General features: G+C 52.7%; 1 protein-coding gene across 14 annotated transcripts in view; it reads right to left on the reverse strand.

Moving 5' to 3' along the window:
* Positions 1 to 13084: 13084 nt before the first annotated feature.
* ENAH (ENAH actin regulator) overlaps positions 13085 to 17168 on the reverse strand; it is a 139760-nt gene continuing 135676 nt past the window's right edge. For all 14 annotated transcript variants that reach the window (XM_058701418.1, XM_058701429.1, XM_058701428.1 and 11 more), the window contains 2 exons: positions 16539 to 16596; positions 13085 to 16006 (listed from right to left, as the gene is read on the reverse strand). In XM_058701418.1, the coding sequence (XP_058557401.1) occupies positions 15969 to 16006; positions 16539 to 16596 (96 nt within the window). In that variant the 3' untranslated portion in view covers positions 13085 to 15968. The remainder of the gene's footprint in view (positions 16007 to 16538; positions 16597 to 17168) is intronic.

A 17168-nucleotide genomic window follows, 5' to 3' on the forward strand; every position in this document is an offset into this window, starting at 1 on the left:
GCTCACCTCGGCCGGGGCGTCGCCGGCACAGGGGCTGCGGGCCTGTCGGTGCACAGAAGTCACAGAAGCTCCAACTTCTCGCCAGGCCTTTCTGCGCAAGTCCCGTGTCCACGTTCTCCAAGTCCTGACCCTCGAAGCCACGAGAAGAGGCCGTGGGGCAAGGTCCTCGTGGCTCCCACGTAAACCGCCTGCACGGGTGCCGCCCTCCCTGCGGCCGCCACCCACTTCCTGTCTCAGTTCTCTGGGTGCAGCCATCGCAGGGCAGGGGCAGGGCGGGCCGGGAAGTTCTCCTCCCCCCCCCCCCCCCCCCCCGGGGAGCCAGTGCCGGGGTGGGGGTGGGGGCAGCACCTTCTCCAAAACCATGCACCTATTCCCAGGCTCCTTCCAGAAACACACAGAACTAAACACCTGGCCCCTCGCCGTGGCCCCGTGCTCCTCGATGAGGCCCTGAGAAGCCCCCGGAGCGTTTCCTCGTCAGTGGCAGGAGGGGTTTGGCAAGGGGACCCCCGGGGGGCTTGCTGGCTCTGCCCCCCAAGACTGTGAGTGGAACCCCCTGCAATGCATGCAGAAAACTCTAGGAGGAGGAGTGACGAAGGCAGACTCAGAGAGGGCTTCTTTAAGACCATGAGTCCCCCTAAGTTAGGGGCGGGGCCCAGAAACTGCTTTCTCACGAGCTCACGCCAAGACCCAAGACCATACGACCGCAGGCCCTTTGCACTTGTTCCACGAGAGCCCTTGTGCCCCCGCTTTCCCCCAGACCGGCGCCGCGCTCCCTCCGTCTCACCCGCCTCTGCCGAACATTCCTCGGAGGTCTTTCCCGACCACCTGGTCTAACAAACTAGTCGTTTTGCAGAATCGGCACGTCCTGAGCAACGTTCGGGAAACACACTAAGAAAGATTTCGTTGTTAGCCTGAAACTCGGATGTAACTGGGTGCCCTGTATTTTCATTTGCTAAATCTGCGGTTCCTCGGGCGGGGGGGGGGGGGGGAGGGTCTGCACCCCCAGCCCCTGAGACAGGAGGCCGTTTGCAAGCTGGAGTTTTCAGGGGCGGCAGATGGGGGCGCCTGTCACCTGCCCCACCACCAGAGAGAAGGCAAGTGGTCTCGGGCGGGCCTGGGCACCTGCAGAGGGGGGCAGAGGGATTTGGGGGCCAGGACCGGACCTAGGCTCTTTCTTCTCCCGTCTGCCCACCCCAGGTGGTCACACACGTCAGCGTGGGTCACGGCAGGTCGGTCACCTGCTCCACGCGGGACCCGGGGACCCCTGCCCGAGGAAGCCGGCTCCATGGGGCCGACTCAGAAATGGCTGACTCCCGCCCTGGACGCCAGGAACTATGGCAACTTGGGGTTGGGGTGAGTCGAGGGTTGGTTTGTGCTGACGTCCTAGCCCCAGGGCCCCGGAATGTGACCTTAATTTGGAGACAGGATCTGTGAGCTGATAGAAAACATGTTGGTCTCCACCCCTGGCTCCTGAAACCCTTGCCATTTCCTGGTTTATTTAGAGAGATTGCAAGCGAGTGAGGGAGAAGGAGAGAGTCCCAGGCAGGCCCCTGTCGGCACAGAGCCCGACACGGGGCTCGAACCCACGGACCACAAGCTTGTGACCTGAGCCGAGGTCAAGAGTCAGGTGCTTAACCGACTGAGCCACCCAGGTGCCCCGACTGTCTCCTGTTCTAATGAGGCCACTCCCGATGGGCTCCTGGGTGGAGACGGTCACGGGAAAGACTAAGTGGTGATTCTCAGGAAGCGTGGGACTTCCAGAAGCCCCCTCCCCGCCCCATTCTCTTGAGAAGGGAGAGGGACAGAAAATGGAGTTAATACTTGGTCACACCTACGTGATGAGGCCCCCATAGAACCCCACTAGTCGCGGGTTCCGAGAGCTTCTGGGGGCGCAGGGAGAGTGACACAGGCACCCGGGCCTGGAGCTCACACGGACCTTGCTCCCCGACTTCTGTGAGGCGCTCTCACGGATCTATCCACCCTGGGGGAGGGATCATGGGAACTCCGGTTTATAGCCAAATTGGCAGAGTCGTGGGTCACCCGGGGGGCTTACTACTTGCCGCTGGCGTCGGACGGGGGGGGGGGGTGGGGGGGGGCGGTCTCAGGGCACAGAGCCCTTCACCTGTGGGCTCGACGCGATACCCGGGTGCCCAGGGTCAGAACTGAGTTAAAGCACAGGACCCGGTTCGTGTCGCAGAATTGCTCGCTGGCGGGGAAAACGCCACACGTCTGGTGCGCCCAAGTGTCAGAAGCGACAGGTTCTGTGCGAGTAGGAAGGGAGACAGACGGGGAGGAAAAGATCTGGAGTTTTCCCTACAAAGGAGGCAGGCTGAACCAGAGTCCGACCTTAACACCGTCTTCAAGACGTCGTCAGGAGGCGGTGAGGTCAGGAGGGTGGGCCTGGTCTCGTATGACCTCACCCGAAGGGGGGACTTGGGCCCAGACGCGTGTGGAGGGAAGACGGTGAGGACGCGGGCAGGAGACGGCGTGGCAGCTCACGGAGAGAGGCCTGGACACATTCCCCCCCCCGCCGGCGCCCAGAAGAGCCAACCCGCCCACAGCTTGACCTGGACTTCTAGAGTCCACACAGTGAGGTCACGACGCCGGGCTGGGGCGCCTGGGTGGCTCAGTCGGTTACGCGTCCGACTCCGGCTCGGGTCATGACCTCACAGTGCGTGGGTTCGAGCCCCGCGTGGGGCTCTGGGCTGACAGCTAGGCGGCCTGGAGCTCTGGGTTTCCACGGCTCCGTGACCTGGGGGAGCCCCGCTGGGGCGGCCTCCAGCCCCAGGAGCCTTCCTGGTCCTGGCCTGGGTGGCGGTGTGGACCCAGCTCTGCTCGGCCAGCGTCCGGATCTCGGGCCCCAGCCTCCAGAGCCGCGAGGAATCCGTGTTCGTCGTTGAACCCCCACCCCCCGGCCCCCGCCCCCCGCCCCTCCGGGCCAACGTGCTACAGCCACGCGTGTGGACCAACGCGGAACCGACTGGGCTTACTGTGTTTTACGGAGACGGATGCCAGTTTTTAGTGACTGCCTGCTTGTGCCTGGGGACCCCGGGTCAGGGGAAAGTGGGGAGAGCGGAGGGGTGGTGGTCCTGGGGCCCTGTGCCCCCCAGACGGGCCGTCAGCGCCAGGAAGCGTCTCCTCACACCCACCCAAATGCCTCCACGCCAGCCACACGTGTTCCTGCAGCCCCCAGCTGCCCCCGATGCTCCCCCACCGCTCTGGCCACGCAGGCTGGACGTGCTGCCGTTTGCTGGTGACTTCCCCCGAGTGGGGTGCCCAGGGACGGGTCAGGTGGGCTGGGGCCAGGACGGCTCCACAGACACCTTCCTGTTTGATGCACCCGGAGGTCGCATTAGCCCTCCTGGACCCGGTGCGGACTGTGCGACCTTCCCGGCCGCACATTCCACCTCAGGCGCATCCACTGCAGACACCTTCGCCTCGGTTTCCCTAACTGTAAAATGGGACGAGCACAGAGAGCACCTGCCCAGCCGGCTTGTGGAGGGAGGGGAGGCGAGGACGGCGGGCCGCCGCCAGGGGGCGCCCGAGCGCCACCGCCCCCACGCCGTGACGGGTCCTTGCTGCACCTGTGACCCACAGCCCCGCAGCCCTGGGCCAGGAAAGCTGCTCCCAGCGACCCCCGAACCAGCTGCGCCTTCCCTGCACCCCACCTCCCTCCCGGAAGGCTGAGCGTGTCAGAAACCCGCCCCCAGATGTGCATCAAACCTCAGGCGCTGTGGCCGATGAGCAGGTGTGAAGGGTGCCTGGTGGGAATCGCAGGGACAGTGCGACCAGGCGCGATGCAGACTTGCTGAAAGAATGCACGTGACCCGCAGCCCGGTCACGGCCAAGAATACGGCAGAGCTGAGTCTGGCGCTCTCCCCAACAATCCCTTCGCTCACCCGGCCTTGGTGACCCTCACGGACCCTGTCACCCCTCGTGCCCGTTACTCTGCATGAGAGCTCCCAGAACAGGGTCCCTTCAGTGGAGAACGCTCCAGGGCCACCAAGACAGGCGGCCCGGGTGGTGAAGTAAAAGGGTCTGGGGAATGATGCCTGGGACACAGAAGCAGGTATCTGAATTCCACTTCCTCCTCTTGGCAAGGAAATGGGGCCAAACCCCTTTCCGGTCAGGGCCCCTTCCTCTTAGTGGAGGATGAAGCCAAGGGTCCATCTAGCTTAGAACAGAGAAAAAGTCCTGTTTCCAAAGAATCTGCCCAGGTCTTGGCAACCAAGGGAGTATCAGGAGGACACGATCTATGATAGCTGATTTTACATATCAAGTTGACTAGGCCATGGGGTAACCCAGACGTTTGGTCGAATGTTAGTCTGGATGTGTCTGTGACGCTGTTTCTGGACGAGAGTAACATTTAAACCAGTAGCCCGAGCAAAGCAGCTTGCCTTCCCTACGTGGGTGGGCCGCGCCCAATCAGTTGAAGCCGGACTAGCACAAAAAGGCTGAGGCCCCCAGAGTTAAGAGGAAAACCCTCTATCTTCATTGTTTTTAAGCTGGGGCATTAGCTTCTTCCTGTCTATAGACTTGAACTGAAACATCCACTCTTCTCGGGTCCCCAGCCTGCTGGCTTTCGGACTAGAGCTGTATCATCACCCCTCCTGGGTCTCCAGCTTGCTGACTGCACGCTTGGGACTTGTCGGCCTCTGTGATCACGTTTTATATATATATATATATATATATATATATATATATATATGTATGTATACATCATACATATACAATATTCCTTATATGTGTATACGACGTATATTCCTGCTATGTATGTGCATATACACGCATCTAGTTGTTCTATTTCTCTGGAGAGCCCTAATACGGTGTTCTAATCAAAAGAGCAACACGACACCGTCTTACTCTCTTCTGCCACAGTGGCAAAGACCAGTCCTTTGGGCACAGGGAGGAAATTGGCACGTGTGCAAATCTGTCGAGTCAACATATCCTCTTTGGAGCCCGTCCTTGGAAACAGCTGCACGTGGCGGGGGCGTCTTGCGCACGTTAACGACGTTCACGAGGACGTTGTGGTTCCCCCACCCGCCAGCACCCACGGCCTCCCTCGTAAAGGGGCTCCAACGCCTGGCCAATCAAACCAGCCTCCCGGCCACAAAGACTGGCTCAGGGTTGGGCCAATTAGAGTAAATGAGTAAATGCAGGAACTGATTTTATTTTCATTTTTTTAAAGAGAGCTTGCTTCCTCTTCTGAGAAGATAGTTGTCAGGCTCCCGGGAGCCATCTTCCACCGCGAGGGAGACGGCCAGCCTGCCGATCCCAAGCCCCGGGAAAGACTTAGAGCCACATCAGCCCCACGCCAGAGACTTCTCCCGGGACAATCGTTTCTCTTGATTGATTCGGTAAGTTTAACGTGTGTTCCCATAATCCTGACTGGTTCCACAGGGCTGCACCGACCGCTACAATAGCGGGAAAGAAGACCATCCAGCGGCCATCAACAGGAAGTTAAGTAACTGGCCAGGATCCTGATAACGAAATCTTTCGTAACGATTAAACGCGAGGATGTAGGTCTATAGTTGTACATGTAGAGACGAGTCCACATTATAGTATCGAGTTCTTTTGAAGGTAATAAGACAGCCACAGAATATGCTCTGGACGAGTATGCAGCAGGAGTCTTACCTCCAGGGGGTAGAACCATAATTAAATATATGTAACAACTTTAGTGTTATCTTGTTATCCTTCAGTGTCAACCTCTTACTTTTCTTTAATGTTTGTTTGTTTGTTTGTTTGTTTGGGGGGGAGGGGCAGAGAGAGAGGGAGAGAGCATCCCAAGACTCCATGCTGTCAGCACAGAGTCCGATGCAGGGCTCGATCCCACAAACTGTGAGATCATGACCTGAGCAGAAATCAAGAGTCGGAGGCTTAATGGGCTGAGCCATCCAGACGCTAACTTGATACCTTTCTAATCAGAAAAAAAAATTACTTTCACTCTGGAAAAACGAGAGAATATTTGACATGTTGTGTTTTCGAGAGTTTGGAATATTCCCGTGTCAAAATGGCCACTTAACAGGGCCCCTGGGGCTCAGTCAGTTAAGAATCCAACTTCGGCTCAGGTCATGATCTCACGGTTCGTGGGTTTGAGCCCCGTGTTGGGCTCTGTGCTGGCAGCTCGGAGCCTGGAGCCTGCTTCGGATTCTGTCTCCCTCTCTCTCTGTCCCTCCCTTGCTCATGCTCTCTCTCTCTCAAAAATGAATAAACGTTAAAAATATTTTTTTTAATGGCCACTTAACTACACATGCCTAGTGGAAGGGTGGAGATCCAGTGACGGCAGCCAATGAGGTGGGGATTTGCAGCAGCGGAAACTCTCCTTCCCTGCCCGGTGGGGACGCAAAGTCGTGCAGCCGCTTTGGAGGACATTTGGGTGCCTTCTTAACAAAACCTAAAAAACACACCCTTCCCGTACGATCCAGCAATCACGCTCCTGGGTGTCTCCCCGAAGGAGGTGAAATTTCTATCCGCACTAAAATCTCCACGTGGGTGTTTTAGCAGCTGTATTCAGCATTATCAAAACTTGGAGGCTTCTGGAACTTCTACACCCTTGCCCCTCAGTGCTCAGCCTGGAACACCCTTCACACATTCGCCCTCCAAAGTTGATCTCAGACGCTCCCTCGGCCAGGAAGTCTTCCTCTGCACTCCCCCAGTACCTTTTTCATGCTGGTCAGGAATCCCTTCGGCTGCAAGTAACAGAAATTCTGACCAGCAGTGGCTTCAACACATGGGGGTAGGTGGGTATTTTTCCCTCAAGTAGGAAGGTAGAGGGTTGCTGACATTGGTTCAGTGATGCAGTAATGTCAGATCTGGTGTCTCTGAGATTCTCTCCACCTTCCCCTCATGACTACAATATGGCTGCCACTGCTCAGAGCATCAGACACCCACATCACATTCAAGGAAGAGAAGTGAGGGGCAGAGCAGGGTAGAACATTTCTCCTCATTTGCCTTTCTCGAATCCAGGAGGGAAAAAAGCTTTCCCAGGAGTTTGCAACAGGCAACCCTTATACCACACTCTAGAACAAGGGCCCCTTCAGCCCCAGCCTGGACCTACACTTCTGAGATGAAAGGACATGAACAAAATGGGGTCATGTCAACAGGAAAGGCCTTTTTTTTTTTTTGATCCTCTTTACCCATTTCACCCTCACCCCCACCCCTGGCAGCCCCCAATCTATTCTCTGTATCTATGAGCTCAGGGTTCAGGTTTTCAGGTTTCACTATAAACACGGTCCTATGGTACTTTTCTCTGACCCATGTCGCTTAGTGAAATGTCCTCAGGTCCGTCTGTGTTGTTCCAAGGGGCAAGTTTCATTCTTCCTTATGGCTGGGTCATATCCCAGTATCATATGTATAATCACATACGTATCATCACCTACCCTTCCACGGACACTCGTGGCTTCCTCGTCTCGGCTGCTGTAAACAATGCTGCCGTGAGCGTGAGGGTCCTAATTAGGGTCCCGATCAGGGTCTCCCTCAGACAAACAGCCAGCGGAGGACTTCCCGGGTCACAGGGTCATTCTACGTTCAATTTTTCAAAGGACCTCCGTGCTGTTCTCCAGAGCGGCCGCACCGGGTCGCATTCCCACCTGCACCGGACGAGGGGTCCCCCTTCTCCGCATCCCTGCCGACACCGGCTGTTCTGTGTTTCTGAAGACGGCTGTCCTGACAGGTGTGCGGTGCTCTCTCGCTGTGGTGTTGACCTGTATTTCCCTCGGGATCGGTGACGCTGAGCATCTGTTCCGGTGCCTGGTGGCCATCTGGACGTGTTCTTTGGAGAAATGTCTGTTCCGAGCCTCCCACTATTTTTTAATCGGATTTTTTTTTCTTTTTTTTTTTTGCCATTGAGTTGTGTTGAGTTCCGCCTGTTTTGGACATTAGCCCCCCCACCAGACAGACGATCTGCAGATCTCTTTCTCCCATTCTGCAGGTTCCCTTTTCCTCCTGTTGATGGCCTCCTTTGCTGTGCCGAAGCTTTTTAATTTGCCGTGGCCCCACTTGCTCATCTTTACTTTCCTGCCTTTGCTTCCGGCCTTTAAGACAAGTCGCTGCCGCTTCTTGTATTCCTGAAATGGAGCCCGGCCCATAACTCAGAAAGTCTGTGAGACAACATTCATGAGGCTCTGTGTACACATAAAATACCACCACCGCCTTGTGGCTGTTTACATCAACCTAAAAAATTTTTTCTGAAGTGTATGCATTTATTTTTGAGAGCGAGAGCAAAGCAGGGCAGGGGCAGAGAGAGGGGGAGTGAGCGAGAATCCCAAGCAGGCTCCACACCATCAGCGCGGAGCCTGATGTGGGGCTCAAACGCATGAACCAGGAGATCATGACCTGAGCCGAAACCTAGAGTCGATCGCTCAACCGACTGAGCCACCCGGGCGCCCCACAGATCAACCTTAACTTCTAAAGTGTGCAGTCCACGCCGCTCTCAGTGGCTCACTCCCAGGTTATAAAGGCCTGCTTTCGAGGGCTGTGTGTTTTCAGCAAAGAAAACCACCCCGCATAACCTTCTAAGGACACAAATGCGCATTTCTAGTGGTAAAATCTGTCCAGAGCAAGATCATGAGAGACCAAGCCGTTTGGACCGTTAGAAGTTCGTCTTGAAACTTTATCTGTTGTGCTACTCTCCCATATGCTTCTGGCCCACCCCCTGGGCAGGTCTGCAGACGACAATGTATTTAACAACCCAAATATAATGGAAACAGCGGATGTCGTCGCGCCCCCCCCCCCCGAAGACCAAATACAAAGCGCCAAACCAGCTTTCCTATCACTCAGATGCCCGCTCTCACCCCCCAAAGGGTCAGCAGAAAGCACATCGGAGGAGGAGTTTTTGTTTAGGTCACGTAAAGGAAGTTTCTGAAAGTTCCTCCCAAACGCAAGGCAGCAGGGAGCTTTACCCTGGAACCCCGAACGTCCACCTCTGCTGACGACACAGTCATGGCTGGTCCTCGCACACCTGCTCCGTCCCCCAGCTACCGACTAGAGATCTTCTGTGCGTTTCTATAATTACCGACCGCGGGAGGCTTCCTCATTCAGTCTTCGCAAGCAAACCAAAAATAGAACTTCTATGAAAATATGTAAATACTGTAATTGAGTTTGGAATATTTCGCATCAACTAGAGATGTCTCAAGATAGAATTTTCTTCCTAGCTCATTCACTTTCGTTAGAAACGCTTCATTTTCCCAAAAAAGGAACACTCGTGTAACGAAAAGCCTATCTTCTTGCTGACAGAAAAAGAATTCCAGAGCACATGCACACCCACCTAGAACTGAAGGAACGGGACATCCGCGAGACAGGGCTCAACTTTTAGTCTCCACACCTTCCGGCTGGACCTCTGACTTCGTGCCGATTACCTTCCTGTTGTCGACACCAAGCAAGTACCCAGGACGACACTCAAACAGGCTGGCGAGAAAGGAGTGACAACATGTGCGCGTCTACACAAGGGCAGAGGGCCGGGGGGCCAGGGCATAGCAGGGTCAGGGGACACCCAACCGTGGAGGAGCCCCTCCCCCCGCTCCAATACACAAGGGCATGCGGCTCCACATCTCTGCACCGAAGCAGCTCCGGGACCAGAGTCGCAGGATGTCGTCATTGACGCAGGGGAACAGGAGCCCGGGGTGCACACAGACAATGCCACCGCACTGTGCCTCCGGGCTGAGGGCTGCGACCAGACGCAGGAACGCTGCCAGGCAGACACCAGTGGTTCCGAGGGCACCACCAGGATCTGGAGTGACGGCACCGACCTCAGTGGTCGCCTCCCAGATTCTTCCCTGTTCCGAGGATGCGTGTTTCTGAGCGATTGGGGCCTAAGGATTTGGGCCACTTACAAGCTGCGCTTAAGGTAGAAGAGGGAAGTTTCCCTTCTCTCAGATCAAGGAAGAGTAAGGCAGCCAGCCAGTGGCCGCAGAGGAGACGCCACCTGTGAGGCCTAGAGGGAGGGGACCGGGCCCTGCACGCCCTTCCCCTCCGGCGAAGCCAGTGGGCCCCGCGCGGCCACGGTGAAAGCAGTGACTTGGGCATCAGGCCCGAAGAGGGGCGCAGGGTGGATTAACGCAGATCCTGGAACACCACCTGCTCTCAGAGACCACTAACCCCAAATCTGCTCTCAGCCAAGGACAGGGGCAGTGACGAGGAGCGGTCCCCGTGGGGGGCCAGCTCCCGGCTCAGGCCCGAACACCCCCACCCCTCACCCTGGATACCTAGTAAGTAAAGAAAAACGATGCCGGGTGTTAGCACGACTCTTTTGAGTATCTCAACCCTCCCAGTAGTTTTCTCAGGCAAAAGGGTGCTTCCAGAGATTCCGTGCCCACCACAGGGACTCTGCGGGCCGTTCCCAGCTCTACATTAGCTCCTCGCCCGTGTCGCCTGGCCAGCCACCAGCGTGATGGCCAGAGGGCTGTGAACACAGGCACCACCAGACTCGAGGGGGCACAGGGCCGGGGGAAGTCCCAGACACTGGGCCCCTAGTGTGCGGCGGGCAGAACTGAACACGGGCTCCCCTGGGACGGGACAAGGAACTCCTAAGTGGAGACTTCCCACCTAAAATTCAATGAAGCAAACGCAGAGACGTTTAAAAATGACTTTGCTGTTTAGAAAAGGGACTTACAGGCTCCATGGATGTGACTAAGGGCACGGAACGTTGGGAGTTTTGAGAACCGATTTTGCAAAGCTGCCCGTTGGTGCACAGTCTTGGGGGGACCACGATGCAGGGGCCGAGTGGGAGCCCAGAACCTACCTTCCTGGTCTCTAGATCTGAATGAGGACTCATGTACCTGATCCTTAGTGTAAATTTCTTTCCCTCTCAGTGTCGTTTCTCATGAAGGCCAAAGGGCCAGCTACACGCTTTTCTATACACACGAAGACTTCTCGCAAAACCGCCACTTATGAAGAACACAGACTCCTTGAACATCATTCGCTACGTTAATGATTTCTTCTTTACGTATGGAAGCGACTCTGTTACCTGCTGCGGAAGAAATCGCTCTTGGAAGGGAGGGGGAAAGAGTTAAAGTTAGACACAATGAACTCGGAGGTTGTCACCCGCATACGGATTTTTTCATTCCGGGCATAAATACAGACTTAGTTTTCTAATGAAACACGCGAGCGTTCCTAATGGTTTTGATTCGAACAGAAAGTCATACTCAGAACACCATGGAGGCAAGGTCACGTCTAGCGGCAGGTGCGCTGGCATATTTGAGGCTCCAGGTTAGGGAGTTTCTGGGCAACAGACAGCTGTAATCGTTGGAAGGAAAAGTCCTTTACAAAGACAAACTACTTAGAAAGACAGCTACACGTACCCAGTCTGTACGTGAGCAGTGTTCACACGTGTGCCCTCACCGGGAGACCCCAGCCGCCCACGGGGTCTGCACCGCAGATGCTGGTTTGTGTCAGTGCTCGATATCCTGACCACCTGAAACTCACTGTTTTAGCACTTTCTTTTCTAATCAATCTTGGGCTTTTTTTTTTTTGAATGTTCTGTTCTTCCAGTATCTTTAAGATATAAAAATCTCTTGATCTTCAACCATTATCTAGAAATGACATAAGGGGACCCACACAGCCCACAGACCGCCAGCAGGGCTCGGCTCATAGCGTCTTCGTTTACTGTATTCAGACCCAGGAGAAAGCTACTCTGAACAGTGAATGTTCTGGGACGCCTGGGGGGCTCAGTTGGCTAAGCGTCCAACTTTGACCCAGGTCAGGTCATGATCTCACAGCTCGTGGGTTCGAGCCCCGTGTCGGGCTCTGTGCCGACAGCTCGGAGCCCGGAGCCTCCTTTGGTTCTGTGTCTCCCCTCTCTCTGCCCCTCCCCTGCTCACACTCTCTCTAAAAGATAAATAAACATTAAAAAAAATTGTTTTAAGTAAATGTCCCCCACCACATCTTTATGTACCCGCAACGGTTCTGTTCACTCAGATCCACGGGTCCTTGGACACACACTTCAAGTTCTAACTCGAAAGTATCTAAGTATAAATACTGAGTGACTGTTCGGTGGCAAGTCAGGAGTACCGAGCATCAGTACTTTCGGTGTTACTCTCGCAATCCCTTTCTCATCCCTTAAGTTCTGAGGAGACGTACAGGGACAAGTTCATGTAGTAAAAACAAAAATGGCACCACAGGAACAGGTCTGCCTTCAGGAAACAAGACTACAGAGCGTCGACATAAAGGAGCCTCTAGAGAGTTCTTTCACACGGCTCACTTCATGCAATGCCATTTTCATGCTGCCAGTGACAGAGGTGACAGGATTACAAGGTGGCCGACAGAATGACAGCGACTCCGCGGCATTTGTCAACGGTGCTCCGTAGAGCACTTCACGATGGCACTGGAAGGAGACACAGGTCCTCGGACACACGCGTGTGGCTGTGCAAATTTAATTGGTTGTCACGTTACTTGATGTACTTTTGAGCGGGATTCGTGATTGATACATGAAGGGAAGCAAAAGTCTGAGACAGGACAGGGAGAGGGGCACCAGTGGACCGTTTGGGGACGGTGGACGCTGACAGAGGGAAAACCTGGGTCTGGCAAAACAAGAAAGCCAAGGATAGCCCGTACTTCTGATGAACACATTCAAACTGTAAAATGGCACTCAAAAATCAGTATTTCATGAAGTCAGGTAAAAAGTGTCGCTGCCTAATGAAGGTTTCGAGAAGCTGGCACACTGAGTAAATGGACACTGCAGACCAGACTTCACGGTGTCTAGAATTCAGGGCTTGCTCAGGCCCTGCTCCCTGCAAACCGCACGGGGAGACCGGACTGCGTGCGTGAGCGTCTAGGCCGCAGAACAAAACGGAGTGAAATCAAACCTTCGTCACTCTTGACTGGGAGACGCTGTGCCGACAGGGCTGAGAGGAGAGGAGAGGGGACACACAACAGTCATTCTGAACAAAAAGTACGCACGACCACATCTGTGTCTACGTTACTCAGGGTGTTCGACTTAGGGACTCTGGAGGGAACGGTGACGTGCCGTGTAAACTTTACGTGGTGAAGTCCTGGGCGTTTCGCACGGGCTTTCCACATGCAGCAGAACTTACTTCAGAGCCGACAGCCTATTTTACAGTATTATCTGAGCGTCACACACAAGCAACACGTATATACTGCAAGTTTATTTCAATCACACAAACGAAGTTAGCGTGTAGGAAATTTAAATGAAACAGTACGGTAAAAATGGCAGAGAACCGAAAAGGCTAAAGAGGAAGCACACCTAAAGCACGAGAATCCAACATTCGTTAGTGTTTCGTCCTCGGTTCCGACAGACACTTGACGCTGGCAAAGTGTGGACGAACCGCGACCGGGACAGCCGTTCCGGAGAGACCTCGGCACCGGCGGGAGGTGTGTACATTCAGTTGGTTTGCGATGGACCGTCGGCCGTTGACACAGCGCACAGGACGGATTGGTCACGGGTCAGATCACAGTGTTGAGGAAAGAAGTGCCTTCCTGTAACTAGAAAGGACCCCTGAACTGCACTCAGCTTCAGACAGCCCGTGGACTAGAGCACAAAAACCATCGTCTGACGGGGTTCCGAGGAACATCGCTCTGAGAACTTCCCGCGTGAGTTACTAAAATCTCTAACGATGACAAAACTGTCACGTAGGACAGCGGATGTGTACAGTGATTTCATCAAACGTCTTGTAAAGAACACATTTAGCAACCCGGGATAATGCAAAATGATGGAAAATGGCGTGACTCAACACTGGTTTTCTGTCATTTTACACAGATATCCTGCTAATGTTAGACCAAAAGGCACGAGACAGTTAGTGCGTAAACCGGTTCCTTTTTGAGATCTAGCGTTTTACTGCAGTCTTTTATCTCACTTTGGACCACGTGTACCCAGCATCCTATCCTACTAGAGACCAACAACCAACAAAATCAAGTGATTTCTCACCACATTTATAGGGGACATAAGCCTTTATACCATCGAAGTGTCTGCATAACCGAAAGTACAATACTAAAGATGAAAATGCCTCCTAGTTCTTCTAGAAAACAGTACTTCAGAAGCCTGCCGCATCTTGAATGCCTTTACTACTGTCTGACCATGAAGAGGGACAGAAAACACAACCACAGACCTGAGTGAGGACAGCTCACCCATCACAGATTAATGTAAAACCGCAGTTTCTACACAAACGGGAACTACCGTAAGCAGGAAAAACCTCCCTCGTTCACACCGTCTGGAAGGGTAATGGCAAATCTGCAGCCTTTAGAAAACTATGCTATCGACAAGCTCTGTCTTCCCAAATGAGATTACGAAATCTAGAAAGCAGACGAAAATGGATTATTTCTTCAAAACTTTAGTGAAACTTCAAATAATCAAAGATTTCAAAGCAAGTATGGCACGTAACTGAAGCATACATCAAGACAGAGAGCCTGGAGAGTTTCTGATTTCCTAAATTTTCAAAAAAAAAAAAAAATCTATCATTGCAACATATAGAATGTCTCCCCTATTTTAATCTTCATGAGTTTCCAGGAGAAGGGTGTGGATTACGAACACACGCACACACACCCGAGTCGGGGTCAGCAGAGGATCTAATCCCGTCCCCCTACCCCAAGTCTCACTCTGTCACCAGAGAACTACTCAGAGCCCCTCGCCGGTCCCCGCTGCCGCGTGACTGACGCCTGTGACCTCAGTCGCTGCTGACATTGCCACTTCTTATGTTTCCACACAACACAATTCAAGAGCAGCTTTCCTGGTCAGAGCATGCACCTGAACACCTGTCCGACTGCAGGGCACCTAGGTCATAGTAACTGCCAGATTCAGGGATCAAGTTTTCGAGTCCCACAGTATGATGTGATTCATGTGAAGCTCAGAATCATGTTTCAGACCATTGAAATTACTGAAGCTAAAATACGAACAGCTGAAGACATGATGTAAAAGATTAAGTACTTGGTTCTGCTAACATATTTACCAATTAAAGTCACAAAATATTCCTCATTATTATTCATGCAGGTAATTGAGAAAAAAAGACAATGCAGAAATTAACTTTAAATGAAAACTTATTCCTTCCCTTCCTCCCACCCCCTACACTCTACAAAATGTTTTCCCTGGGACCAGGCCTTGAAAAGGCCACTACATATTAGTGTGACATGCATTACTGTTTGCAATTAAAAAAGCTAATTTTGTGGTGGTTGTAATTACATTATAAAAATGTCCACATGCATAAATCTAAAAAAGGTTGAAAACCTACAGTAAATCTACAATATATTGTTTTACATTTGACCACTGGTGTGTGTTATGTAGGAGTCATAGATTTGGTAAAGCATTTTAACAATTTAGGAAGGCATCTAAATCTTTAAATTCTGGATGAATTTTATGTTGTAATCTACAAAATTGCATGAAGGCTAACTCGAGAGACTTCCTATCATTCTAAAATTCCTCAAGCCAGACAAATCATTTTTAGGACACTTTCTTATAAATATCGCCCTTTGAAAGCACATACAATTCCATTTGTTCCACGTTTTAGGATCTTAACCTCCACAGGGCTGACCTCAATTACGGAATATCACACGTGATAGGAAGACAAACCTGAGAGAAACATGTACAATACAATAGCGTAACTTGCTAAATTCTTCATCAGCACTCTCTGAAAACAAACTTCTTAAGCCTTTCTCCTCTTTATTTTAGCAATGGGTTGTGGAAAACGTGCGATTTTGTCTTGACATGAAAATATTTCAATGCACGGCGATTCTGCCTGATGGGCTTAGGATTTTCTGCATAACCGTTAAATGGGAACTCTTATCTGACCCTTCCATCCTGTTGAAAAGGTCAGAAGAAAGCAGCAAACTGGAGGGAAATCGCTGATCGCCAGAGCAACAGCATCTGAAGGCTCACAAGTGCGCCGGCTCTCCTCCTCCGACCATCTGTATCCACTTTCTTCCCGCGGCTCACAAAACGTAGGGGCTTGTTGTTAACAGCTGTTGTTTGCAGGGCTCTTTTTTCTTCCTCCAGCTACGGTCCTGTTTCTCCTGGGCTTGCTTCTCTACGCAGAATTGGACTTGCTCAGTTCTTGCCTGATCGCTGGGTACGAGAAGGAAACGCATTGCGAGTCAATTTGATGTGGAGGGAAAGATTCATTCCTAAGAACCCTTAGCGACTGTGTTCAAGCACCCAGCAAAAAAAGATGGACTGACCTTGCACAGACCTTTTGTTCTCTTAATACAAAGATGGTACTAATTCTTACGTGTGTACACACACGCACGCACGCACACTCATTCACTCGCTCTCTCCCTCTTGCGTACAACACAGAAGAGTGGATGCCGCGGGCTCAGAACAAGAGGGCAGCGGGTGGGACTAGAGGACAGGCAGGGACGGGCCAGCTCCCCTGGACTCCACACCTGAGATGTCAGGACTTCTTTACCTCGGTTTTTACAGCTTCCACTGTAAGGAGTGGGCTCTTCCCGCACCCCGAGCCACGCGAAGGGCAGGATACTATGCGAAAGTAATTGGTTTGTGCCCCCAAGCAATAAACTGGTTATTTCTTTATGTGCAGATCTTTAAAGATAGGTATTCTCAAACGGTACAGGGGCAGCAAATCTGCTGACATACTCACCATCAATGAGCTCTTCTTTTAGCTTTGTTAATTCTTTTCTCATTTCATCTAAAATGTCCTAAAATATTAGAGAAAAACAGGAATGCAGAAAAAAATTACTCCTCCAGATACTCTTGCTTGCATAAAATTCTGAGAATATATGAAGTTTGATGTACGGTTTTGCTGCCAGACCACTTATGTCTTAGAGTAGCCTCGGCAAATCATGTTTTAACAGTCTTCTCTGATTCCAGCCTAGCGAAACATGAGACACCAGAATGCTTTCTAAAACTAAAAATAATTCTGCTGTCCAGAGAAGGGCAGGATTCAGATGATTTCTAGAAAAGACAACAGCTCTGCTTTGAACCTCGTCTTCTGGGAGCAGTCTGAGAGTTGGTGCAGAACGAAATTTCAAGGAACAGGGAAACTACACCAGACGAGCAGATCCTGGCCAAGCGGTGATCCGGTCTGAAGTACAGGATTCCCCGGGGACCCCGCCACAGCTGCCAACTGTGTTTCGAGGACTCCGGGACTCCCCTGGCGGGCCCTCAGGGCTGCCCTACCGGGTGGACACGAGGCTGGAGGGGGCCCTGCTGGACCCGCACGGTCCGAAATGGCAGGTACCAGCCGCACGCAGCCACCAAGCACCGGAGA

The sequence above is a fragment of the Neofelis nebulosa genome, chromosome 15, assembly GCF_028018385.1.
Source record: "Neofelis nebulosa isolate mNeoNeb1 chromosome 15, mNeoNeb1.pri, whole genome shotgun sequence".
Classification (NCBI taxonomy): domain Eukaryota; kingdom Metazoa; phylum Chordata; class Mammalia; order Carnivora; family Felidae; genus Neofelis; species Neofelis nebulosa.